The sequence below is a fragment of the Bactrocera dorsalis genome, chromosome 4 (assembly GCF_023373825.1).
Source record: "Bactrocera dorsalis isolate Fly_Bdor chromosome 4, ASM2337382v1, whole genome shotgun sequence".
Taxonomy (NCBI): Eukaryota; Metazoa; Arthropoda; class Insecta; order Diptera; family Tephritidae; genus Bactrocera; species Bactrocera dorsalis.
Window position 1 is genome coordinate 4,974,101 of NC_064306.1, and position 27,453 is coordinate 5,001,553.

Below are 27,453 nucleotides of genomic sequence, written 5' to 3' on the forward strand. Positions count from 1 at the left end.
GATATAACACAATTATATTAGAATTTGAGGGTATTTGCACATAAATTTGTAGTCGGTAGGCAGTGGAAACGATTATGAAGTGATAAAAATTGAGTCAGTTGTCGAAATGCGAAGTAAACAAACAGGGAACAACGTGGTAGTGTTCTCAAATAGTTTTGTGAAAGCTCAAAATGAAGTTCATGTAGCTTTGGAACTATCAAATGAGAATTACGTTCATTCTTTCACTTTATATATGAGTACCCTATTGTTTGATAAATTTTAACTAATATATAAATATTCACATTTGTTTACACTTTGTTTACATTTTTTGAGGTCAATGACCCTTTTGTTTACATTTAGCCAAGTCAACCACCATTATTTACATTTAGCCATTACAAGAACCGTTGTTTAAATTTGGGGTTTGTTTACATTTTATGGGGTCAATGACCGGTTTGTTTACATTTTGAGGTCAATGACCCTTTTGTTTATATATAGCCAAGACAAGAACCTTTGTTTACATTTGAGGTCAATTGCCCTTTTGTTTATATATAGCCAAGACAAGAACCTTTGTTTACATTTGGGGTCACTGACCCTTGGGTATACATTTTATGGGATCAGCAACCCCTTTCAGGATTTAAGTCACTTAAGTATTCTATTTTTCTTTCGAGATTTCAAAATCAATGCTTTTCTTGATTTTAGTCGACTTTTTTAATTAAATTATAACATTCCATAATACCGGAATTTCTAGATTTGATATGCATATTTTATCGTAGTTTCTAGATTTCAAAACTAATGTGTTTGACATCTCAATCGATGCTTTCCTTTAAATATAAAATTTCACAATTATGAAATTTCGAGATTACGCCTATCTCCGTCTTAAAAGTGCTGCATACATACATTTCGTTTACCTGACCTGCGACCCGTCACCATTCACTCACTCTAAGCGCAACTCAGCAAAGCGTGTTCATTTTGCTTCATTTCCAACACCAAAAAACAAGGAAATAATCTAAAAAAAATTTCATATGCCAGGAAGTTCTGGCATTTTTCGTCATTTTACACGTAAACTTGCAATTGCACGACTTTTGTTGCGTATGTGTTTGTTTTCTGTATGAGGTTGGTCATAACTTTTTCGTAAAATTTTTATTTTCTTTTCTTCATATTTTTATTTTGTCAACGCGTGGAGAGAAAATGAGTGAAAAACTAAAGTTGGTCGCCGAAAAGTCAAAAAGTAGAAATATGCGAAATTAAGCAGTTGGGGTAATGCCTACTTTTAGGCGCATACACAAACACTCATGCACACACTTGCGCAGGCACTCAGCAAATCCTCAACGCTGCGCTGATGAAATCTAAGGAAGTGGAACGCTTCATGCGCTTTATGGAGCATGTGATTGCATGCAGGCTGGCAAGCAACACACGCTCAACGAAGCGCTGACGCTTTGCCCTTACATGCATGTGTGTGTGTGAACTCTTAAGTAGTTGGCCTAAAGTGGCGTGGGTAGCGGTTTTCAAGTGCGTTAAGCTGTGTTTTTGAGAAATTTGTTTAGTTTGCCAATTTGTTAGTTGAAGCCTTTCAAAGGTAGTCACTTAGGGGAAAATCATTTAATAAAAATTGCCAGGATTTAGTTGCATCTGTAAGGCTATAAACATAAATTGAAGCATTAAAGTGTTATTTGAAAAGTTATTTAAATTTGCTGAGCCATTTTTAAAAGCTTTGGAGATAAAAATAAAACTTAGTGTAAGTTCGAAGCGGAACTGGTGAAATATCTTGGAGATTTGCATAGAGGAAAGTTCGAAGTTCAGTATGTAAAGAAAGTTCTTATATTAATAAAAGTTAAAAGTAACTCGGTTAGGTTTAAATCTATTTCTACTTACACCGAGGCTTATCTGACTTGTCCGTCTTTTGGATTTTAGTTTTTAACAACCTGGAGACTAGGGCCTTCTTCTCCATCATAGGTTATTTCGACTTTTAGTTATTTCCTCTAATAACCTCTATCGTTTCTTAGCCACTCGAACAGATTTATCTTATACTTCTGATAAAGATCTGCCAATTAAAAGATAGTTCTTATGTCGCTAGAAGCCAAAGCTAGTTATTTATACTTAACTGCAAATGGGCTGTTTCCCTTCCGATGCCTTTTGAAGAAGACGGATATGTGGATTTTCAACCCAAGCTTTTTTGAAGTGTCGAAGAGTTTTTAGTGTCTACTTTCCTTTCAAGACAGTAAAAGCGGATCTTAAAAGGTACTATTTTGCACTTAACTGGAAATCATTTTGCTCTGATCTCTTCACTAACGCTTTTCGAGTGGACAGATATGGCGATATTCAACCAAAAAATATTGCTGGAGTGCCAAAAGGCTTTATAACTACCTAAATAATTTTATGGAGTGTATAACCGCCCTGAGAAAATATTATTTCCTACTTAACTAGAAATCGTCTTGCTCAAAGCTCTTTGCTGACACTTTTCGAGATGGTTATGGGGATGTTCAATCCAAACTTCTTGTTTCAAAAGTCTATATGCCCTTTGGGACCTTGGAAAATATTATTTCCTACTTACGATGCTTTTTTAGACGACGGATATGGGGATTTTCTACTCAAACATTTTAGTCTGATCGAGTTTTGCGGTAAAAATATCAGATAAAAGATCTCGAAGGGTACAATTCCTGGGTAATTATTTGACTTTTAGGGTTTAGTTTTCCATAGCTTAAGCTTGGGATTCACTTTTTGATTACTATTAAAGCTGATGAAGAGTTAGATAATGAACAAACGGTTTATATATATTTAACAGAGTCGTTGCATGTCTGAAATTCTGTCCACATAAGCCATACTGAGTAGTGAAGCCTCTCGGAGCAATAAATATGGTATCGGGCCGAAATGAAAAATATTTTGCTATATAACCTGAAGGATTTAGAGCCCGTTTCATTGATAATTTAGCCTACGGAACCTGAAAAGCAACAAATCGTATTTTTTTAAATTTTGAGATCTAGTAATTATATATGACCGCTCACATTTTTCTACTTGTAATTATTTAATTCAAAGATGGGTGTGAGTTTTTGGAACCAAAGCCTATTTGTCACATAACAGTTTTCGTATTTTATGTTTAAACTATTGAGCTTTAAAGCATAAATTCGGTATTCACTTCGCTTTCGTGTGCTGTAAACTCTTTTTATGAGAAAATATTATTTTCCATTTCATAAAGGTACTCATATGTTTGCTTTCCATTAACGCCACTTCCTTTTAAGACATCTCTCTATCACCAACTCTTTGTAATATTTCTTATTAAATCTCTCCACTACCAGCTTTTGATTGAATTTCTCCAATAACTATAACTAACACGTACAAATGCATACGTAGCACGCTTCCGATTTAATTCAATTTGTGATAATAAAATTTCGTGGCATACACACAGGCGTAAGCACATGGTTGCGGCAGGCGAACGCGCAAGTGCAATAAAATGCCGCTATAAATGCGCCACATTTATGATTTTTCGGTTAGTCGCTATTTTCAATAGCTTTTCAGTTATACAATTTACCACACAAACACACACATACAAGCACTCACGCACACATACACTTATAAGCTGTTAATATGGCGCGGTGGAGCTCTTAAGCTTTCTAAGCAACCTTTTTAAACCTTATGTGCAGCTAATGTATGTAGCATATGTTTGTGCGTGAGTATATAAAGTCATATTTTACTACCTGTTCACACCATAAACACACACACACCCAAGCAACGAGTGCCAGTCATTCAGCCATGAATGTTTGTGCCTTCAAAAATGTTGTTAACACACAAGCAAACACACATATTTAATATAAGTGTATGTATGTTGTTGTTGATTTGTTGTTGTTGCTTCTTTTTTGTTGTTGTATTATTGGCTTTGCATTTGACAGTTGTTAAAAGCACGTGTGAAAGGCGTAAAATCTCATTAACAATACAAGTGTTGTTTGGTCATGTTGTTGTTGTGGCTGTAAATAGCTGTGAATTAAATTTTATGCTCTCTTTTATGTGTTTATGCGTTATATAATGTGAAATACTCGTAGAGTGTAAAAGTGCGCATATGAATTTATATTTTATTGCTTTATTTCGAAATTCATCGAAAATTTTGTGTTTTCAATTGAATTTTTGGTAAAATAAAATTATATTTCAACTCTTTGTGGGTGTGTTTAACAGTTCCCTTGTAGATTTTGTTGAAAAATAAGTAAACCTTTAATGGATAGAGCGCTCTTCAACTGGTAGTAAGGCTTTTTCTTCCTAAGGAGCTAGCAGCAGCTTTCTTCTTCTAAGGTTTGCGCAGCATTTGTGTCTCTGCTGTGTCCAGTAGCCTTAGATATTGCTTCTTCTTCTTATTACTTAAAAATTTGGTTGACTCTTTTGTCTTTAGTGGCTATCAATGGTGTTAGTTTTTGTTGTTTCTTTACACCTTCTAAATTTTTGCTGACTTTTGGTTCCTTAAGGGTTATAGTAGCCTTGTACACAATTTTCCAATAAGAGTGATATGATTGGAGTACTGTTCCCACTAAATCAAGTCGTTTGTCATGAATAGTCAAGTCAATATTGATTTCTAAAGCTTTAAGAGAGTCTGGTTTATTGCTACAGACCAATGACTTCAAGTACTCCAGCAGAAGTAGCCTAATAGTGTTAAGTCACAACTTCTTGTAGGCCATTCAATGGCACAATTTCTTGACATAATCGAATCTGCAAACTTTTCTAGCAATAATTATGTTGTTGCACGTGCTGTGTGGCTTTGTTGGAACCGGCTATTGTCAAGATCAACTTCTTCCAATTGCGGTCATAAAAATTTGCTATCACCGATCTATTACGCTCTCCATTGATAGTAACGGACCAGTAACCAATCCGTTCAAGACGTCTGCATAAGATCCATTAGGCCTTAGGGCTTACGGTTTGAACGATTAAGACAGAAAAATGGAGTCAAAAGTATACCTCACAGTATGCTTCTCTATTCCAAAAGATGCTCATAAATTCTTTCGTTCATTCATAGACGTCCCAGAACTTGTAGCGCATTCCAGTCTGCAGATATTTTATTAAAAACTTGTGCGTTAGTGTTCATCTCTTATGGAGACTTTGTTACGACGAGGTCAGACAATCCGAAGGTCGAATTTGAAAAATTTTTACATATGCATAAGCATCACTACAGTAAATCCTTTCGTTATTTTTTTATACATTTATCTAATTTTGCTTTTCATTTAAATTTTTTCTTATTATTGTCCACTGACCGCCTATTATCAAAATTCATTAGCGTAAAATTGTCGCAATAACAACCAGTGCACTTGAGAGGCATAATTGCTTTACATAAGCATACTCAAGAGTCTCAACACACCCTAGCAATCACGTTGGTCGGCATTAAGATGCTATGATACTGTTATTTTTACGACAAACTTTCGCGGGTTGCATTTTGTTGCTATATTTTTCTTCCTTTTCCATTATTTTGGGTAATTCCACCACAATTGGTATTTTAAGGCCTCCTTCCTTCTCGATTATCACTGTTTCAGATGTTCGCTGTTACCTTATCTTTTCATTTGACAACCTTGGACCTTGTGACCTTTCAAGTTTTCACCTTTTACTTTACTTATCTTAATATTTGTTTACTTTTGTATCTATTAAGGGAAAGTGTCATTTTTCAAGTGAAAACACTTCCTTCCCGTTATTATTGCTTGCCAGCCGTAGTCTGTAGGTGCTAAATATTTATGAGTGCAACCCTGTCATTAGCGCTATTATTATAAATGAGATAACCTATATCTGTAATAATAAGTGGCATGACAAGAGTAACGCGTAGATTCAAGAGAAAATGAAAACAAAATATCGAGGAAGTTTTCGTGCTAATTTAATCGCAATGAAAAGGCAAAAAATATCGGATATATTTCGGTTATACCGTTTAAACTGTTAAAAGTGTATTGTTTGCAATAAACTGAAGCAAAGATTGAACAGCCATTCAAAACTCAACTGAGTAACCAAGCGCTTAAAATCGTTAAGATAACACTCGTGAAGGAAAATTTCAAATCTTTGCTGCTGCTTCGACTATTACATTTGCCCTCCAAGCACACTTGGCAATCCTGCAACGCGTCCTCGCCATATTTTGTTGCTAGCAGCTCGCAGGCGGTCCGTTCGGCAGGCACTGCGATGCAGCCTTTGTTGATTTGCACTTTATTTTCGCCTGAAATATTGAAAAGAACATAAGGTAGTGTGTAAAATATTATGAAAAGACGGGCTCTAAGATAAAAGTGGTGAATGACATATCAACGTGGCAATCCTAAGTTGAAACTAGTGACTGATAATTGTTTGATAGACGAATTCCTGACCCAAACTACTCCGTTTAAAAAGATACACTAGCGAAAAGATAGTGGAACATAAGTTTTAAGTTTAAGATTTAAGATTTCACAAGAGAGCTAGTTGGGTTTTGTGTTTTCTCTGATTGCTCTATCAGATTTCTGGTTTTACGATAGAGCAATCAGAGAAAGTACAGAACCCAACCGATCTGAAGAGTTATGTAGTCGTTCCAAAAGGCAAGAATTGCCAAAACTACGAACTGGTTCACGAAAAAAATTACGTAGATAACTGTTTAACGTTTGTTCAGAAGATAAATATGTATATGAAGAAGTTTTCAAAATTCGCATTCATTCATATTTTTAAATTCATAATTTTGAAACCACTTAAACTCTTTACAATACTCCAAAAAGTGGTGAAGAGAGCGCTTCAAAATATAAACAAAGCAATACTGCTCCCATTAAAGTTCATCTATCGACTAATCTTACCTTTAACGCGTACGGTGTAACATTTATAGGTAATGTTCACTTGTTTCAGTCCCGCTACATGCCTTAGTTTACTATATTTGTTTAGTAAAAAGTCCGTAGGAGTTTGTTTAATTAGGAATGGTTTGGAGAACTGGACGCCGTTGATTGTTGTTTCCTTAGCATTACGATTGTTCTTCTCAGCGCCAAGTTTTAAGCGATAAGTCTTCGAGCGTTTGCGGAACTCTTCTTCAGAATCGGCATAATTGTTACCATCATCTTCGTCTGAGTATTCCTCGGAAATGATAGCCTCGTTCGGCGCATTATTTACAGTTGATGTAGCATTGTCATTTGCCGATGTTGTTGTCGCATTTGTTTGAGACGCTGAAGTACCATTAAGTTCAATCACATCGCTTGTTTCATTGCCTGTTATAGTGGCCGTCAAATTTGTCAAAAGCGTTTGCAGTGTATCGTTGAGATTTTCAGCCAGTTCCATTATTTCAGGAACCGTAGAGTTGTCTTGCTCTAATGTGGAAGTAGAATTCATGGACTCACTTTCCAATGTCGAGTTTCCTATTGTCGTTAGGTTCCCAGAATCCACCGCTGAAGAACTTTCTTGCTCTAATGTGGAAGTAGAATTCATGGACTCACTTTCCAATGTCGAGTTTCCTATTGTCGTTAGGTTCCCAGAATCCACCGCTGAAGAACTTTCTTGTGCTGTTCCATTTATTCCTATAGTACTTTCCAATATTTGCGTTATATTTCCCGAACTTATAGCTGTTGCATTAACTTCTGTGGTACCATTAAGAGCTACGGAACTGGTCATGGACTCTGTAGTTGTTACATTGCCAGAAGTTAGGGTTGTTGTACCGTTAAGTCCCACAGAACTCGCGGTTCCATTTTCCAGTAGCGATGTCCCGGTAGTAAGACCTGCTGTACCGTTAATCTCCATAGAACTCGAGGTTCCATTTTCTAATATGGTCGTTGTATTGTTTTGTATTGTACCCATCAGCCCCAAAGAACTCGTGGTATCATTTGCCAATATTGGCGTAGTAGTAATTGTTCCGTTTCCAGAATTGGCCTCATTTTCCAATATTAAAATCTCTGTTGACGTTACGTTGTCAGAACTAAGGTTCGTATTATTGATTGTTGTTGTATCACCTTCAAAATTTTGGGCTGTTGTGTTAATTTGTGTTGTTCCATTAATTTCTTCAGAGATCAAGGTCTCTGTGCCATTGAGTTCCAATACCTCAGTAGCCATACTTGTAGAATTTGCGTTTACCGAAGTATTTAGAGGACCTATATCTGTAGTTTCGACTGTACCAGTGATGTTTTCAAAACTTTCAAAACTCCCGGTTGCTGCTGCCGAGGTAGCATTGGGAGTTGTGACAAATGTAGTTGAGTTCAAGAAAGTTTCGCTTATAGTTACGTTCAGTCCGAGCATATCAGTAGTATTTTGTTGTAGAGTGGAAGTCAAATTAACCGTCAAAGTTGGCGTTGTGCCTAGTAACAGCGGTGCGCTTCCGTCCTCCGTTGTCTCGCTGGTCTCATTGCTAGAAATAGCAGTGGCATTGAAAGTTTCCTTTTCTCCACTCGTTCTGTTCGTTGTTTCTCTATCAGGCTCGTTGTAGATTGGCGATTCTGCGCTCTCCCGCTCCCACTCCATATCCTCATAAGACTCCATGGAGTCAATAGCATTCGGTATACTAACTGTGGTTATGTTTTCCTGGACTGCAACTATAGTGGACATCACATTTTCGAAATTGGCTGAGGTGACTGTTGTCGTCGTTGAGGTCAGATTCTCAAAATTGGCTGAAGTGATGTTTTCGCTTATTATTGCTGTGGTTGTCATCTGTGTTGAGCTGATGAGTGCAGCGGTCTCTGCTGTGGTCTCAACTGTTGGGTCTATTAATTGTAACTCTCCAAGAAGTGCACAGGACACCAATTCGCCTTCATTTTCCTCGCAATCTTCACATACGTAGCACTGAATGTAGTCAGCATTTGCTGTAAAGAAAGTATGAGATTTTAGAGGAGTTTTCTAAGATAGTGAAGGCTTAGTGTATAAAGTAAAGTTACTCTAAGTATTTTACTCTCGATCTTTGTCTTGAGATACTAGTAGGGCAAAAAGTGTTCTCCGTAGCTGGGATTTCTTTAAAGTGCTTTCGAAAACATCCTTAACGAAAAATTTCTTTGTGAGCTGAAGGGTCATCTGTTTATGACAATATTTCTGAGAGATCGAGAATTTTTTTTAATTTTTATGTCAATTGTCGTTTCATTCGTTAGCTTATTAACTTTTTATATCCTTGGAAGAGTTCGCAAGTTTAATAGTAAATGCTCAAGATATCTAAAATACCATAATTATGGTTGATATCAAAGATTTTTTATGAAAATTTTGGAAACCCCGTTCTCGTGGAGGTTCTTGAAAAAGAGAACTTAGGAGACATGTATACTTCGGTGAAGGGCTGTGAGTTTTGAGCTGGTATGGCTGGTTCATTACGGCAAGATGTGATAGATCTTAACCTGATATGTATATACATATATCACATGTAAGAGTATGAAGGTGCTGATCTAATGGCTTGACTAGGGTTAAAAACTCGATAATACCCCACTTGATGAGACTGCCTTGGGAGTCTGTGGATTTTTCTGCTTCAGAGAAAAGTTCAGTATTTATGTCGAGGATAATCACTTAGGAATCAATTGATTTTCGCAGTCTGAGCAAAGAAGCCAAGAAAGTGGAAAAAGGTGACATTGCTTCTAAACTGGTTCGAATGTCGCATTAGAGCCTTGGCTCGGACTGTCATTTGTGTTTTACAATATTTTGTTCGCATTAATTTGCCTAATTGAAAATAATTTTATTTATACCCTCAGAGTGTAAAGAATTTCTTTTCTTGTACTTCACACAATCTCTTATCTTTTGCAAAGATAACTGTTATCAATGGTGAACGAAAATATCTTGTATTTTTTTTAAAGATCTCATTCCAATATCGATTGCCAATACAAAAATTCAGTTTTCCAGTATGCCGGTATATTTTTTGACTCACCTTTCTTCAAGAAAATTAGTAAAATGACAAAATATATATGAAATTTCATTTTACTGCTTCATGCGGTTTGCGAAAAGTTGAAGAACAGTTAATTTTTTTTTTTAATTTAGACACGTTGCACAGAATTTTTTAATATATTTATATTTTTTAGAGTTTTTTTAAATTTAGTATTTTATTAAATCAAAAACTTGTTTAAATCTTTATATTTTTTTTTTACCAAAATGTATTATTTATTGAAACAAAAATTCAATTTTTATAATTTCAAGTTTTTAAAATTTTTTTATAAGTTTTTTTCAATAATTTCTTTTTTATAAATTTTTTAGTACAATATTTTAAAATTCTTTTTTTTTTAACACTTTTAGTATTCTGCTTATATTGCTTCAATAATTTTTTCACTTATTTCATATAATTTTTCTGCACTGAATAATTATGTACATACATCCAGCAGGTCCATGCAGTTGGCAATCACTAAAATTTCATCAGTTTTTCATCACCAATTATTTCCACTTTTCACAATTGCCATTTTTATCTTAACGAAATGACAAATTATTTTATCTGCTTGCTTGCGCGTTTGTTACTTAACATCACGAACTGATAAAATTGTTCAACCGTTAGACAGATGTCTCATTTTGCCGTGCTTCTGCCCTATTTTGCTTCACTAATGTCGGCGTTGTAATCAGCGGTGTTTCCCTGGTCGAATGATTGCTAGTTACAACTCGGTTAGAAAGTGAGGTAGCATCAGAGATTCAGCGCTGTTTATGAATAATATTTCTAAAATTAGCGGATGCGCAGGAAGTTCAATTATGTCGTATTTTTGATCATGAGAAATTTATTAAAGTGAAAAAAATATTGTAAGATGGCAATTTTAAACATAAAAATTTGTATTGAAATCAAATAGTCTTATTATTAGGTTAATCCAGTATTTTTTCAAGCCATCTTAAATTTCTTAATAGGTGGCAACTCTGTATTAAATATATTTGCGTTTTGTGAATTTTTCTGCAATTTACTTCAAATGATATTAATATCGATTTAATTTTATCTTAATATTATCTATAAAAATATATGGCAACCCTATACTCAAAAATTTGTAATAAGTTTTTTGTTAAGTAAACAAATTTACGTTACTCCAATTTCTAAATTTTTTTATGTATATTTTTTTATTTTATACCATTTTTAACATGTGGCAGCACTGTTCTCAAAAATATGTTATGCAGTTTTTTTAGGAAAATATTTCCCTTTGTACAATTTTTTAAATTTTTTATAATTTATATTTTTTTCATGTGGCAACCCTAAATTCAAAACATTCTAATGAAGTCTGTTTTAGTAAAAAAAATTTTGTTCATACCATTTTTTATTTTTTTTAATTTAAACCCGTTTTTACATATGGCAACCCTAAAATGAAAATTAAAAAAATATCTCTTTTTAGTAAAGAGTTTCCCTTTACACAATTTTTTTATTTTACATTTTTATATTCTATATAATTTTTTTCATATGGCAACCTTATACTCTAAAATATGTATGTAAAAAATCCTTTTTAGTGAAAGATTTCCTTTCATACCATTTTCTGATGTTTTTTCTTTATATTTATACCCGGTTTTACATATGGCAACCCTATATTCAAAGTTTTTTGGTAAAAGCCTTCCCTTCCCTAAATATTTGCCTTTCTCTAAATATTTTCATATACGACTTTACAACAATAAATAGTGGTCTTATATGGCTTTTACAGTAACAAACAGTGAGTTCACAGTAGTCTTCGGTATTTTTATATCTTATCCACTCAAGAAGAATCCGAGCTCCTAAGAATCTAACGTTTATTGGAAAGCTGAATAACTGATTAAAAGGTTTGTGACTTGTGTTTGAGAAGCTGAATAACCGGTGAAAAGTTTTGTGACTCAGCGTCTGAGGTCCTACGAAACTCCCTCATTCAAAAGTGGAAATACTATAACTGCGAGTATCCAAGTCAAAACTTGAATTTTTTCACTGGACTATCAAACCACCACTTTATGATGTAATGACACAAATAAATGTCACAAATTCCCAAAATCTTACAAGCTCCGAGCTCAAGTACTTCCAACAAAATCTTTATTCCAGTAACGGTTTGCAACATATTTAGCTTGCAGCTTGAGACACTGCCCACCAAACGTAAAAGTGACCATTAATAAGAGCAATTAGTTGAGTGAAGAGTGTAAAAATAACAAGTGACAGTGCCATCTCTCATCAGCTCAACAGCCACACTAGAGCGACCACTTGACCACAGCTGTGTAGAACTTTCTACGAGTATATACTATGTATATGTTCACCCTTCTGCCGGATGCAGTTAAACTTGAAGAATACGAACACAAACTTACCTTTCCCCAAACTCAAACCTTCTGAGCAAACGCCCACACTCAACGCTACGACGTAGGTTCAGCGCTTGCACACACTTCTGAGCCCTTTCCTAGCGCCCAAGGGCTATTAAACACTTGTACCTAAGTGTTTCCGCTATTGTCGAGCGTTTGCTCGCTCGGCGCAGACGAAAACCAATATGACAACAACTATAAATTATGAATGTCGTGCAATTCATTATCAAACACTGAGTGTTGACCATTAAGTGCGGCGTGTAAACAGAGACGCGTGTCATTACATACGAGACACACACACATATGCATATATTTACTGCTAGCGCATAGCAAATATATTTACTGGACCTTTGTACAAACTAAGCGCTGTAAAAGCTGAGCACTTTCTTGAGCAAATACATTTTAAGTGCTTTAGTGCAGCAGCACAATCGTTAAGCGCGCTGAGGATTTGCTATAAAGTGCAGAAAAATAAATGTGTCGTTATCGGTAATGTCGAAGTGGAGTAGAAAATATTTATACGCTTTGTTTTACTTTCATCCCGTTGATCTGCTTGATTTATGCTGCTCCAAGCATTCGTCAATTGAGTTTGAGACCGTTAAGCTACGCTAGTTATGAGTACTTCACTCGTCAGTTAATTGTCATTGCTTCTGAACGAAGTCTTCTTGGTATGTGGTTGTTGTGTGTCCAAGTTTTCGTCCAACAACACGTCTTAATCATTCAGAACTTCCTTCGCTCGCTTTCCTTCTAAACTTTTGCCTGGTCACATGTTTCTCAAATTGTAAGAACTATTCGTCCCCATACACTTTCCCTTACAAAGTTCTGATGCTTATAGTTGCTAGAAGTCATCCATGGAAGCGAATATTTGGAGTTTTTCATCTAAAATTATCCTTTCTGTCTTCGATGAGGGTATTTTGTGTCACAAAATTATATACTCGCTAGTCTAGACACTTTAGAGTTAGAATTTCAGATGAGTAGTATTAGTTGGTCCTTGCTTTCAAATTCCTTGGAAAAAGAACGTCTCTTTCGGTTTAAATTGTTCTCTACTTTCGAGATCTTTTATAGTCGCCTTTTCCGGATGGTTCATTGATATACTTTTATAGAATAATTTACAAAAAATGCTGACCTTTGGCGTGCTTAGTTTTTTTCGTAACTAGAGCCATTTCTTAAATCATTCAAAAATTTAACAGGGGTCTAAAAATAATCAATTTTTGTTGTAAGGGTCTATAGTGATGAATTTAAATGTGAAGAATCGTTTCGTTCAGATCGATTAAGTTAAGTTCTTTCAAATTAAATTTGGGAAAATTTCCATAGTATATTTTTAACTTATAGAAAAGTTTGTGTGTCTGACGGGATTTGGTGTTTTCTGCATCCAAATTTCTCTCATCCAACAGTTTTTCTTATTATTTTACAATAGTACGGCTCAATTATGGTCGTCGTACTTCTGTCGGGAATAGTTTTCCTTGGTATCAGAAAGCTCTTAGACTTCTACGGTTTCGACTGGACAGGAAAAGTACTGATTGGTTCTTAGACTTCTATGATTTAGACCGGACAGAAAAAGTTGTATCAAAATCGAAAAAAGTGGTCTTAGAGGTTTACTCGGGGCAATGGCAGTGGAAAGCTTGTTGAAAAGTTATTCCTGAGAAATAGGTTGATTTATAATCACTGTCGGATACACTTCGCGCTCTGCACCTAACAATGGAACTGAAAATATTGATGAGATATGTAAGGTTAGGTATTGCTGATTAAGCGGGGTAATACTCTTAGATATATGTATTTACAAATAAAAATAGTCTGTATGATCGGCTAAGTCCAAAAGCAGTCTGCAAAGGCCCCAAACCTGGATCTCTATTCGAAAGTACAAGATGAAATATCTATACTAATTCTCTAATTTAGAGTACAATAGTATCGAATTACAGCTACATACTCTTATGTATTTATATTCATAAATAGTTTGAGAATTACAAAACCACGCGAATGAAATTTAAAATTTAAAGTATTTAAGCCACACAACTTAATGAGAGAATGATGCATTCCATTAAAATATTCCGTTATATTGCAATTGGTTTACCAAACACTTGAAAAAAGGCACTTTTTTCGGCCCTCTTTGGCTTATAAGCGACACTGCAGTTGACAGATTTTTTACGACTATTCAATGGCAATCATGCAGAAATATTGATTTATTTCGCATAACAACATAAAAATTGATATGAAAAATACAAAAATTGTATGAAAATTGTTTGGCGCACAAAAGTATGCAACACAATGTGGTAAGCCTGATAGCATATGTGAATGCACAGCAATTCAAAGCAAATCAAGTGTAACTTGCTTGTCCACAACAATTGCCAGGCACAAGCGAAAATGTGGCAGGGGAACGAAGTGTGGACTATATATGTATATGTATGTACATACACATAATGGATGGGTGGTGGGGTGTGTGGCTGTCGAGCAGCGTTTAGTGGCAAGGAGTGTTTGCGCGTCGAAAAATAACAAGCTTAAACAAAATTGAAGGCAAATTGTGGTACCATAACAACAAATACGACGTGCATAGACTTGTATATGGCAGGTTGGCTTTTTAAATGCATACTTTTTGGCGTTTACTACATGAAAATTTGAATTGTTTGCTGTGGCTTTACTATTGTGAAGTATTTTGCGCTGCTGCGGTTGTTGCTCCTGTACTACACAGTTACAGCTTTCATAACTTGACGAGTATTTTGTTGTAAACATTTCTTTGTAACGGTAATTTTTCATTTTTGTGCGCGCGCTGCACTTGACGTACAACTTTTTAATTGGGTCTAGCCTCCTCCCCTCTCAATATACTTAAGTAATGCTACACACCAGCGACACTCAGTTTGGTGCTTAACAGTTTTATATGCGTACTGCGCCAAGATGTAGGCAACAAAATTTCGTTTAGCAAACATTTTTAAATTCATTAGCTTCGCAAGAAATGTCACAATTCACAGCTGTTGCTTTGCTATAAAGAAATACGCGCTGCTCTATAATTTTCAATTGTAGCATTAGCTCAAAGCTTTTACGCCAATAAATATGCTATGCGATTTATGCGCTTTTTATGCACAACAAAAAGCAAATGAAAAATTTTCAAATAATTTTACAACATTTTTATGTCGAAATCCGCAGCTGTTGGGCACATAAAAAAACGCAGAAGCAAGCTACCGGCAACCCGCGCTCCCTTTCGGCCGGTCAGACAGACACGCTCGCTGGCATAACTTGCGCGTAATGACATTTAAACTGTCAACATTTGTCAATTTACAGCGAAAACGCTGACTGCGCGCCAGCAACAATCTAATTAATACGCACAGGCAGACATTTTATTACGTTGTAAAATTCAATTTCGTCGCTTTCATTGAAATATTTCGTACAAATATGATTTTCAAGTATATTTTGATCTTTTTTTTTTACATATATTTTGACATAATACAAACGCCTGCTCTTTTGTAAGGCCAAAGCTATAAACTTTTCCAGCGATTTCACACACATTTGCTGCTATGCTTTTAGGCGCTTAAGCTTCGTCGACATATTTCCCACATGCCAATCACTCAAGCGGCTTCTGTGGCAATCAACTCGGCTATGAGCGTCGCATAGCGTCATCTGGTAGCAGCTGCAGCGTCTTAGCTCACTGCATGTAATTATTTATAGCATACAATTAGGCGTAGCGGAAACACTTAAATAGCTACTACCCGAAATTGCAAGTTGTTGCTGCTGTAAGTGCAATTTACCCCTAAAGCTATGCTATGTCAACTGCAATTAGCCGTAATAATGGTAGATTTTGCATAGTAAGCAGCCTCGTCGTCATATGAAGGGCGCGCAGCGAGTGCCAGAGTGCATGTGTGCGTGTGTGTGAGCGTGAAGTACATGCATATCCAGTGTAGTTGTAGCGTATTGCTCCAACATGCCGTCGTAAGTAGCGCAGGATTAGGCGCCTACAAATATTTTGTTGCTAAATTTATGCGCGCATTGTTGCTGTTGCAAACAAATGCATATTTAAATATGCATACATACACAAATACATGCAAAGCCCATAAAGTTAGCCTAATTTACGGCGTAAGCAGCTGCTGGCAGTTAAGTCGACGCGTAAGCTATATTTGATAGATTCTATGCTTGTGTGACAGTTATGCATATATTTGCAGGCATACTTATGTACATACCTACAAATGTACATACATACTTAAATTGTAATTCTTACATAACAAGGTTGGGCTACAGTATTGCGTATTAGAGCTTACTGTAATTTAACATCCGATATTAATTGCTTACTAAACATTTACTCAAAAATGTTCGTTTCCGTTTATTACAGAGCATAAATGCCATTAAACTGATTATCATTTGACTAAAGTAGTACAAAGGAATGGTGTACTCATATTCTTATGCCTCAAAAACTATGTTTTGAAGAAAAAATAAAATTTCCCTTTTGGGAAATTTGTCTGAAACTGCTTTTTTGAACTAAATTATTTCCTGCAACACATATTTATAATAAGCGCAGATAGTTTTTAGAAAATAATTAAATTTCCCTTATGAGAAATTTTTTTTCTACTAAATTTTCGTGTAATTTTTCAATTTTCCATACAGAAAAGTCGTATACTTCAGACACTGCATAAGTTTTGGGCGTAAAATAGAATATCCCTTTTGAGAAATTTTTGTAAAATTAATTTTAAGAATTAAAACATAATCAATAGTAAGTAATCATAAATATTGCAAATATTTTTACAGCAATTTCCCCTCTATAATTTTTTTTTGTACAATTTTTCAATTTACCATTCATATTATGAAGGCAGTAGTTTAGAATTCGAATATGTTAGAGTTTGAAAAATATCCTTAAGGGATATTTCTATGAAGGTAGTGAAATTATTTCAGAAATGTGTAATCGTTCAAAAATTGTTTATAAATGCACTTTTAGAGCAAAAAAAAATTTCATTTTTGAGGTAATTTTTCTTAGGGCCGGTCAGTATAAGATATTTAAATGCAGATTTAATTTTCGTAGCCATAAAAAGTCGGTAGACTTACGTTTTCATATGCATTCTGCGTAAATCTCTTAATACCTTGAAACAATTGCTTACCGCTTGAGTATATTTGCCTGTGTTTACATGCAAGAGGATAACCTGGAGTAAGTAAATATAAAGTAAGCCGGGTTAAGGTGCATTCACTGCTTCTATGTAGAAGTAAGGCACTGCCTTTAGACTCATACATTGTATTTGTTTGAGTTGTGTTCCAATATTTATGCTTCTTCTTCATATACCACTAAATAAAGCTTAAAAGAGATTTATCTATTCTCCAATCCCTTGAACGTGCACAGCCAGAAATTGCTTAAAAAACTTACATTGTCCAACCACACTAATTTTTTATTTTCAAATAATAAAATAGTTGAAAAATGAAATATTCAGTAGAATCCCGCTTTTTCGATTGTCTGCAACATTGTCGTCATGGCGTTTCACGCAAAATTCATTTCACTTTTTAATTGAAACTACATGCAATAAAAATGGAAATAATTCAACTTTGAGCAACTTTTATTACACTGCATAAAATTGAAGCGAGCAAATTGAAAATTATACATAAAATGTATGCAATCAGCGTTGCATGGCTAACGGTGAGGTAGTAAAAAATAACAGAGAGAAAGCAATGATGTGAAAAGGTGCAATAAAGTGCGTAATTAAAGTTGATGAATAAAGGTAGTAAGAGTAGTTGAGTTAAAATTAAAAGAAGAGCAGGAATCGATGCTTTGGCTGAGATAAAAAGCATTACTTTCATATAAATTTTCATGCATGTTTAAAAAGTAAACTTGCAATTAAAAAAATATATGCATGTACATACATATGTATAATCTACTTAGTGAAATATACTATTGTTTTTTATGACTAAAAATGTTTATATAAAGTAGTATATTATGGTAATTAATATAAATTTTAGAAATTAAAAAAAACCTTTTGGGAAATTTATTTACAAGTGCGTTTTCCAGCCAATATCACGTTTTTGTATGATGTTTTAATAACAAACATGTTTTTTTTAGAGAAAAATAAATTTCCCTTAAAGGGAAATTTATTTGTAATTGCTTCTATAGCCAATATTAGTTTTTTGTACAATGTTTTTGTTAAAAAACATGTTTTTTGAAAAAAATACTAAATTTCCCTTTAAGGTAATTTGTGAAGAATTGCTCAAACAACAGTTTTTTGTGTTTAGAGCTTTAAATTGAGCAAAATAATAAGGCATACAGAATATCTAAAAAATTTCCCGTTTGGGAAATTTGTTTGAAAGTGGGGTCACGCAAACGGCACTTGAATTTACTTGTAAATAAGTAAATGTGCCATCAATTTATTAATATTGATGGTAGTTTTTATTAAAAATATAGCAAACATTTAATTATAATATGGGAATCTACTAAATACTATAAAATAATTTGTGGTTTAATGCATATTACGTGCTTAAATATTATCCCAACAACTGCACTGAAGTCCCTTCTTTAAATCTGTTAAAATCACAAAGCACTGTCGCGAATTTAATTATTATCAATGTTAGTGACAGCATTTTTTATTTACAATTTAACCATACAAAAATATTATTCTAAAATAAAATTGATTGAACGCAAATGTAATTAAAAAATTTACAAAAGTCGTGCCTTAAAAAATATAAAAAACTGCAAAAAGTAATTTAATTAATAATAAATAAATTGGTTATGAGGTAAAAAATGCTCAGTCAATGAAAAAAAAGGTTAAAAAAATTGCTTTGAAAACATAAAATCAACAAAAAAACTCGCACACAACGCCGCTTAAATGAACTGCCATTTTCAGACTCACCTGCGAGTTGTGGGGGAAATTTCGGCGAAAATTCGCTTTCAACACATTTTTTTTATCACTTTTCTTTGATATTTTTTTGCTGAGCTTTTTTAGCGTTTTTGCAATTTTTGCACTGTGCGTTTTTGCTACTACACCAGCAAATATTGACAATGCCATCGAATAGACGTAGTTGGCAACGCCACTGTGAAAAAGAAAATCGATTATAAGCGCAAACATTTTTTGTTGGCAATTTTTCACCGCTTCCGTTCAATGCAAATGTGACAACACACTACCACTACATAGCAACGCATTATTGTTTGTTGTTTTTTTTTGTTTTTGGCAAACCGTTACATTTGCAGTCTTACAATTGCAATGCAAAATTGCTGTGAGCAAATTGTAAGCCATCACGAGTGAGAGTGAGGAACCGTTGCAATGTTTGCAATTTTCAAACTTTATAGTTGTATGTTGTTGTTTTTGTTGCTGTTAGTTTCATGGCTATTGTCTAAGCTATGCTGGTATTTAGGTGCAATTTTCCTTTAGCAGCTGGCAACAAGAGCGTATTGCGATTTATTTACCATACCCTTGCTCTTATAGCTATTGTGTTGTTGTTATTGCTGTTGCTGTTAAAGTATAGCAGACTATGTTTGTTGTTGTAGCTGATTGTTTATTGTTTTGATTTTGTTACGTTCGTTTTGCTGGTTTAGGTTCGCATTCGTGCGGATTCTGTGGATAATACACGCATGAATGCAATTTTATGGTGTTTACAGGGTGCAGCAATACGATTTTGGTTCAGATTTTTAATTATAATTTTACTGCTGTCGTGCGCTGTTTATAAAACTATTCGATTTTTTGAATGAAACTAATTTTTTGTATTTTCCTATTAACTATCAGCTCTTTAATTGAAAACATGTTTATATTTTCTACTGTCATGTGTCAGCTGTCATGTGGTATTTATAAAATTATTGTTTTTTTGGCTAATGAAACTCATGTTTTGTGCTTTACTGTTAATTATCAGCTCTTGCATTGCATGTGTTTACATTTTCTACTGTCAGCTGTCACGTGCTGTTTATAAAGTTATTGTATTTTTAGTTAATCAAAAGAATTTTTATACTTTTTTAGCAATTATCATCGCTTAAATTAAAAATATGCTTACATTTTTTGTTGTCAGCTGTCAGCTGTCACGTGCTGCTTATAAAAGTTAAATTTTTTGGTTAGTCAAATGCATTTTTCTTACTTTTCTATGAATTATTAGCCCTTAAATAGAAGATATGCTTATATTTTCTGCTGTCAGTTGTCAGCTGTCATGTGCTATTCATAAAATTTTTGAATTTTTGATTAGTTAAATGTACTTTTCGTACTTTTCTATTAATTAGCAAACCTTATGTTGAAAATGTGCTCACTTTTACCGCTGTCAATTGTCAGCCGTAACATATAATTCATAATTCAAGATTTCTTAGCCAAAATATTTGTTTCTTTGAAATATAGTAAACATTTGCATAGAAGAAAGAGAAAATTTGCATTAAACTCCTGTTAACTATCAACTGTCACTAGTCACCTATCAGCCTTCTCAAAAATTAAATTCTTTCTAAAAAACGCTACAATTTAGTAGAAAATCTTAAATTATTAGCACTGAAAACATATTTGAGAATACGTAAGCTTTCCACATATGCGTTGCGCTTAGAAAATCAGCAGCTGAGCAGCATTTTCTTTTCATACTTTCTGCCACACTGAAAGCATAGCAAATCAGCAATAAAAACTAGCGAAAAAAACAACAACATTTATAAACATGTTTCAGCGAGTTTTTAGCCTTTTAAGTGCCAGCTGCAGCTAGAACATTAATCTCACCACACACGCGCTGCAGCAGTACTTGCTTGCTTAGGCAGCGTCAGAGAGTACGTGGCGTATGCGTAACCTCCGGTGTGTGCGGGCAAACGAATGTGCTGGCGAAGCCACCTGCGTTGCCATTGCGTTTGCAATTTGTGCACATTTACACTCACATATACACATGTATTTGTTTTTATTGTTGTTGTTATTATAGCTGTTATTCGTGGGACGGAAAGCAAATATTGCTACAATTGCTGCAGTTGGTGCCCCTAGAAGTATGCAATAAAGTAGGGGATCACAAAAAAAAAAATACAAAAACAACGCCACAGCAATCTTTTTACACCGACAATACATGTTTGTTGTAGTTATTGTTGTTGTGGTATTTGTGCAGCGTAGGGTCATGCGTGCACCTGCTGCAATTTGAACTTCCACACACGCCGCTCGAGGCAATTTTTGCATTTACGCCGGTGTATTGCTAGCGTTTTCGCGTTGTTGTTGCAATAAGTTGTTGTTTTTGTTGTAGCTTACTACTTTTCTTGCTTTGGCAACATTGTGTAGCTTTGGCATTAACGTGCCGCACCAACACACACACACATAAACAAACACTCATGCGCGATTTAACAAGCGCTACAGCGCCGGCAATAACAACAAAGTGATTTGCGCTACAGCAACAACTACAACACATAAAACTATATTGCACATTTGCATGGCAACAATTTTTCTATTGTTATTTTCCGCCGTCTGCTGTTATTCTTTTGCACATGTCCGGATTTTGTTGAGCGGACGGATGCGTTTACGCGGTAATACCCGTCAACAACAACAAAAATAACAAAAAATAAGAAAAAAACATGAACTTTGGTTTAGCCGAAGCTATAATTCCCTTCAAGCTGAGTTTTTTATAGCATAAAAGGGCATAAAGAGAAGACATTAAGTTTGAGCGGTTAGCTTGTATGGCAGCTATACGCTATAGTTATCTGATCTGAACAATTTCTCCGGAGATTGCATTGTTGCCTTAGATGATGATCCATATCAAATTTCGTGAAGATATCTTGACAAATGAAAAAGTTTTCCATACGATAACTGGATTTTGATCGATCAGTTTGTATGGTAGCCATATGCTATAGTCATACGATCTGAACAATAAGCCCGGATAATATAGCGATACTTTAAACAATGATCTGTGCCGAATTTCGTAAAGATACCTTGTCAAATAAAAACATTTTCCATACAAGGACTTGATTTTGATTGATCAGTTTGTATGACAGCTATAAGTTATAATGATCCGATATGAACAATTTCTTCTGAGATTGCATGATTGCTTTAGATAATAATCCATACCAACTTTCGGGAAGATATGTTGGCAAATAAAAAAGTGTTCCATACAAGGACTTGATTTTGACCGGTCACTTTGTATGGCAGCTATATTCTATAACAGTCCGATGACGTCAGTTCCAACAAATGAGCAGCTTCTTGGCGAGAGAAAAGTGTGTGGAAAATTACGTAGTGATACCTCAAAAACTGCGGTACTACTGAGGGCTTCCTTTTAGTTATTACAAACATCGTGGCAAACTTACAATAATAGCCCCTGTTCAGGGCATAATAACAACAATAATAAAAGCAGCAATAAAAATAGCAACAGCAATCTAAGCTATAGCGCAATATTAATGATATGGGTGCATATATGGCGGCAAAGTAATCATAAATTTTGCGCACATTTCGCTGTCAGACGCCTTTTATTCTTGTTGTTGCCACCTTAACCCTTTACAATTGTTTTTGGGCGCTTTGAATGCATTGGCATGTGTAGAAAACGGGATTTAGCGGCTTCTGAGTTGTTTGGCAATTTCCTTTGAAATTTGTTTGTATGCGCGTTTTGGGGATTTTCGCCGGTTAATGTGGCATACAACCTGCCATTTTTCTTTTCAAAGCATACATTTGAGCGCGCATGCTGAATGTTTTAGTTTTAAATAAAAGCATTTGAAACGCTTTAACACCTTTTGTATTGGATAAGTCAAAATAAAAAAGTTAATCCGAATTTGGAAATTAAGGTTATTGGTTGTTTCGGGGTCACCGTAAGATCTCAACTACTTTTGACTTTATACAAAAATATGCTCGGAAAAATATTTTTACAGTCTTTCAGGAAGATATCTTACATACTCACCAAGGTCTGTTGAGGTTGACCTTGCTTTAACTTTGGTTTTGACCTCGTTAACTTCTTTAGTGTTTGACTTATATCTTGTAATGATGAAGTTTGAAATTGAATCATATGTGAAGAAGACGGGGCTGAAGTCTGATATTACTTGTTTTACTTCATTTAAAATCATGTGACCCTTGATTTTCATTTCTTTTGGTTAGAGAGAAGCCCTTTGATACCTCACAGGATTTTGTTTGATCTTCAGCTTAACCTTCAATTTTACCTTGTTTGATCTTTAGCTTGAACTCGATTGTCTGTTTGGTGACTAATTTTTTTTCGATGGACTCCTAACTTCAACTCACTAGACCAGTAATTGGACCTCTCGTGAAGAGTAGACTTCGTATTGGCACGCTATGAGCCTAAATTATCAAAGTTACTTACTTATATACTAGAATAAATGGTAATTTTAAATATGAACCGTCTCTTTATAAGGTTGGTACTTCCGACTAACATTAGTCAAGGGTGTTAAAAGGTTGAGAAATATCTCAATCCGTAGCTGAAAATATACCGAGCTCATATCTCAATTAATAATCTGCTGAGACAATAATCTGTTATCAATTATAGCGCTCAAATTTGGAGGTTAGGAGCAATTTTTTTAGTGCGGTGATCAAAGAGCTTTAAGCTTTCAAGGAAAGCAAAATGTGTTCCAACGACGGACTTCTGAGTTCCACTGTGGAAGAATAGCACACTTCTTTGAAAAATCGCTAAATTCGTAGGCTACCTTGCGTATGAGTGACCTCACAACTATTAGGCAACAGACGAGTTTATGTGTGAGGCGTGTTTTCTTTACATTATGCTGCACACTACTTGCCAGTACATTACATTTAATTTCACTTCCATTTGTCATGCCCTCTCTTCATTTTATGCATATGATTTATTCTCAGATTCTTACAAATAATCCTTGTCGCCGGACAATGACAGAAAATATACGTTGCAGCTGTGCTCATTTTGAAAAATATTTCGTAAATTTTATGCTCACACATACATACATGTATACTCAGGACAGCAGAATATACTTACAGCATACATATTTGCTCTTTGAGTAATGAATTAGCACTCATTTCCGCTTCATCACTGCAACACAAATGAAAATTTAGAAGGTTCGTGTGCAAAAAAGCGCACACAAATAAATATGTGAGACAAACAATGCCAGGAAATAAAAGTGAATGACATTTTTCAAAGCATATACCGCAACGAGGACAATGGCGGCGCTTGGATATGACTGTGTAAGGACATCAGTTGTTGCAACAAATATTTAATGTTGCACATAGAAGGGTTTGTGGGCTTGTATAAACAGCGGAGCAGTGCATAAAGCAACACTTAGATACAAAAAAATAAAAAAACAGTTGCAAAAAGATAAAAAATTGTAAGAAATTTGAAAAAAAAATTAATAGAAAAAAATTTAAAAAAAATTATATATATACATATGTAGTACATATATCAAAAAAACAGCAAATGCTTTTAAATATCGTAAAATAGTTGCAACTCGCCGTGACAGCAACCAATATTTTGTTGCCGTTGCCTTCATTGTTGTTAACTGCATTGGTAGTGCTGCTTTAGCGTCGCTGCTGCCGCTGACTAGCGGTGGTAGCTGTGCTGTCAGTAAAAGTGTTGCAAATAAATCGTTCGTTCACAGAAGTTGCCAACTATCAGTTTTATTTGCTGTTGTTACACTAAATAACATATTGTTATTGTTGTTGTCTTAGTGCGCTTGCCATTTCATTTGTTCTAACGCGTTGTTGCCGTTATTGTTGTTTGTTTGGCATTTGACACTTTTAAGAGTTGCTAGTTCGTCGCTTGTTAGCTGCACTGCGCGAAAAAAATTGTAGAAACTAGGAAAAATATAATTTTGAAAAAATATTTTGGAAACATAAATTCGAAAAATTGTCGAAAAAATTTTGGGAAAAGTGTTGAGAACTAGCAATAAATATTTTTTTTGCAGAAAAAAATAATTTTGTAATAAAAAAAAAATATTTTTGTAATAAAAATTATTTTTTGAAATTTTTTAACAAAATTATTTTCTAAAAATTTATTTTTGGAAAACGGTTTTGGAAATAGTTTTTAAAATATTTTCGTTAAAAAATTAGAAGAGTTTTGAAAAAAAATGTTGAAAATTTTTGAAAAAAAAAATTGTTACAAGCTGGAAAGAAAATTATTTTTGCAAAAATATTTTCGAAACACAAAAAGTGGTAAGAACTAGCGAAAAATAATGTTTGCAGAAAAAAATAACTTTGTAATAAATTTTTTTTTTTCGAAAATATTTAAAAAAAATGTGTGTTTCTAAAAACTTATTCTTCAAAAAGTTTGTAAAATATTTTCGTTAAAAAATTTCTGATAAAATTATTTTGAAAATTTTTGAAAAAAAAAATTGTTACAAGCTGGAAAGAAAATTATTTTTGCAAAAATATTTTCGAAACACAAAAAGTGGTAGGAATCAGCAAAAAAATAACTTTGTAATAAAATTTGTTTTTTTTTTTTTTAAATATTTAAAAAACATATTTGCTAAAACACTTAATTTAAAAAAGGTTTTGAAAAAGGATTGAAAAAATATTTTCGTTAAAAAATTTATTTTTAGAAAAAGTTCTGGAAAAACATTTGAAAAATTTTTATAAAAACAATTTTGAAAAATATTTTGATAAATTTTTGAAAAATTTGGAAAAATATTTTGAAAAATTTTTGATAAATTTGAAAAAAAGTGTGAGCTGCCAAAAAAAGGGGTTTGTGAAAAAAATTATTTAAGGGTTATTATCTTTTTGAAAAAAAAACAAAAAAATGTATAGAAAAATACTAAAAAGTTTTAGTTTTGAAAACATTTGAAAATAAAGCATGGGAAAAATTAGTTTTTAATTTTTTTTTAATTTTTTTTTTTTATGTGCAAACTATTTTTGTTAAAAAATTTACTTTTGTAAACATTTTGAAAAAAAAAATTGTTAAAAATAATTTTCTAGAATAAGTTTTGTTTAATTTTATTAAAAAGATTCTTGGTAAATTTGTAAAAATGTTTAAGCAGCAAAAAAAATATGCTTGGAAAAAAAATTATTTAAAGACAGTAAAAAAAAAATTATAAAATTTTTAATTAAAAAAAAATTATTTAAAAAGAGGGTTGGAAAAAATGCTGAAAATATATCTATTATTAATATTAATAAAAATTGAAAAGTTAAGGAAAACGTTTTAATTTTTTTTTTAATGTTTGAACATTTTAGTACTTTTGTTTCGAAACTTTTTTAATATAAATTGAGTGAAAATCGATTTTTTTTTAAGAAAAATTAATTTCAAATAAATTTATACTTAAACAAATAAAGTTTTAAAAAAAAAATACTGGAAAATGTTTGAAAACAGTTTTCAAAAATAAACAAAAAAACGTTTTGAAAAAAATTTTAAATTTTTAGTATTTAATTCGAAATCGATAAGTAGTCATAAATGTTTTCTCGCATAGAAAATTGGGAAAAATTTTAATTTCGTAAAGAGTGGGCTAATTCTGGTTTTTTAAAGAAATTTTTCAAAATAGAAAACTTCTTAAAATTCAGGAATATGAATAAAAATTAAAATATGTATTTTCAGCTGGTTTTATGTCTTTAATTTGTATTAATTTTTTTAACAATATTTTCTATTTTCTAAAATCTTTCTTAAATTTAAAAAAAAATAAAAAGAAATATATTTTTATTCTAATATTTTCTCTAATATTTAATCGTGAGAGAGATTTTTTATTTTTTTTAATATAAAAAAACAAATTGAAAAATTAAATTTTTTTCAGTGTAAACTTGTTTCAAGTCTCGCCTTTGTATTGCCTTATACACATGCGTTTTTGTTTTTGCTCTCCACTTTACTACTTTATTTATTTGTCCAACCAAATGTGTCGCTCTTTCCAAAATCTCTGACAAATACAAATCACTTTAGATTTATTTGTACAATTTTATATTTTATCACTGAGTACAATGTTGTTGTGCCACAAAGTTGTTGCTGTGCCACAATAAGACATAAATGTAATGAAATTTAGTGTCCAAAATTAACAGAATGAATTAAATTAATCGTGGTAAAAACTAAGGGGTATATATGAAGGCATTCCTTATCGGTTCTTAACTTCAAAAAGAGCATGCAATTGCCTCTTCATCGTTGAATATCTAAAAGCGGGAGAGATATATTTATAAAGTGAACCATAAACTAGATTAAGGTGGGATCTGACGCGCGTATACCGAGAAGGTCAGATTCCGTGACGCCAAGCTCGCAAAAGACTCTTTTGCTAAGACAGAAAAGAAACCAGAGCTACATTTCGGTTAGTAGAAGCTTGTGAGCTAAAATATTTGGAAAGGCTTTAAAAATTTCAACGCATACGCTTTTCTGATTCCTTTTAACCGACTGGTAGAGTTTTCGGCACCTCGGGCGCTGAAATTTTAAAACTTTCTTACATTATATTCACTATCATCGATTTATGACCGAAGTTATTGAACTGCTCCCAACCAATTGTAAATGCATGCGCTTCCACTACAAGTGGAAAGAGAGCAATCGCTGCAGTTGTGATGAAGCTCAGCCGGCTTATCATGTTTGAGACGACTGTAG

At 33.5% G+C, this 27,453-nt stretch overlaps 2 protein-coding genes across 2 annotated transcripts in view; one reads left to right on the forward strand and one right to left on the reverse strand.

Annotated features, from left to right (window-relative positions):
• LOC105232084 (uncharacterized protein CG43867) overlaps positions 1-27,453 on the forward strand; it is a 327,570-nt gene that overhangs the window by 7,110 nt on the left and 293,007 nt on the right. The window lies entirely within an intron of this gene.
• Positions 5,799-10,418, reverse strand: LOC109579946 (uncharacterized). Its single transcript, XM_049456475.1, has 3 exons — positions 9,761-10,418; positions 6,744-8,723; positions 5,799-6,145 (listed from the first exon to the last, which is right to left on the reverse strand). The coding sequence occupies exons 1-3, from the start codon at positions 9,807-9,809 to the stop codon at positions 5,931-5,933; spliced, it is 2,244 nt and encodes a 747-aa protein (XP_049312432.1). The 5' UTR covers positions 9,810-10,418; the 3' UTR covers positions 5,799-5,930.

Excerpts from the sequence above, each read along its gene's own strand:
- LOC109579946 (XM_049456475.1), bottom strand. The coding sequence starts at position 9,809 with ATGAAATTTCATATATATTTTGTCATTTTACTAATTTTCTTGAAGAAA. Across the intron at positions 8,724-9,760 it reads ACTAATTTTCTTGAAGAAAG|CAAATGCTGACTACATTCAG; the intron begins GTGAGTCAAAAA and ends CTTTCTTTACAG. Across the intron at positions 6,146-6,743 it reads TTACACCGTACGCGTTAAAG|GCGAAAATAAAGTGCAAATC; the intron begins GTAAGATTAGTC and ends TCAATATTTCAG.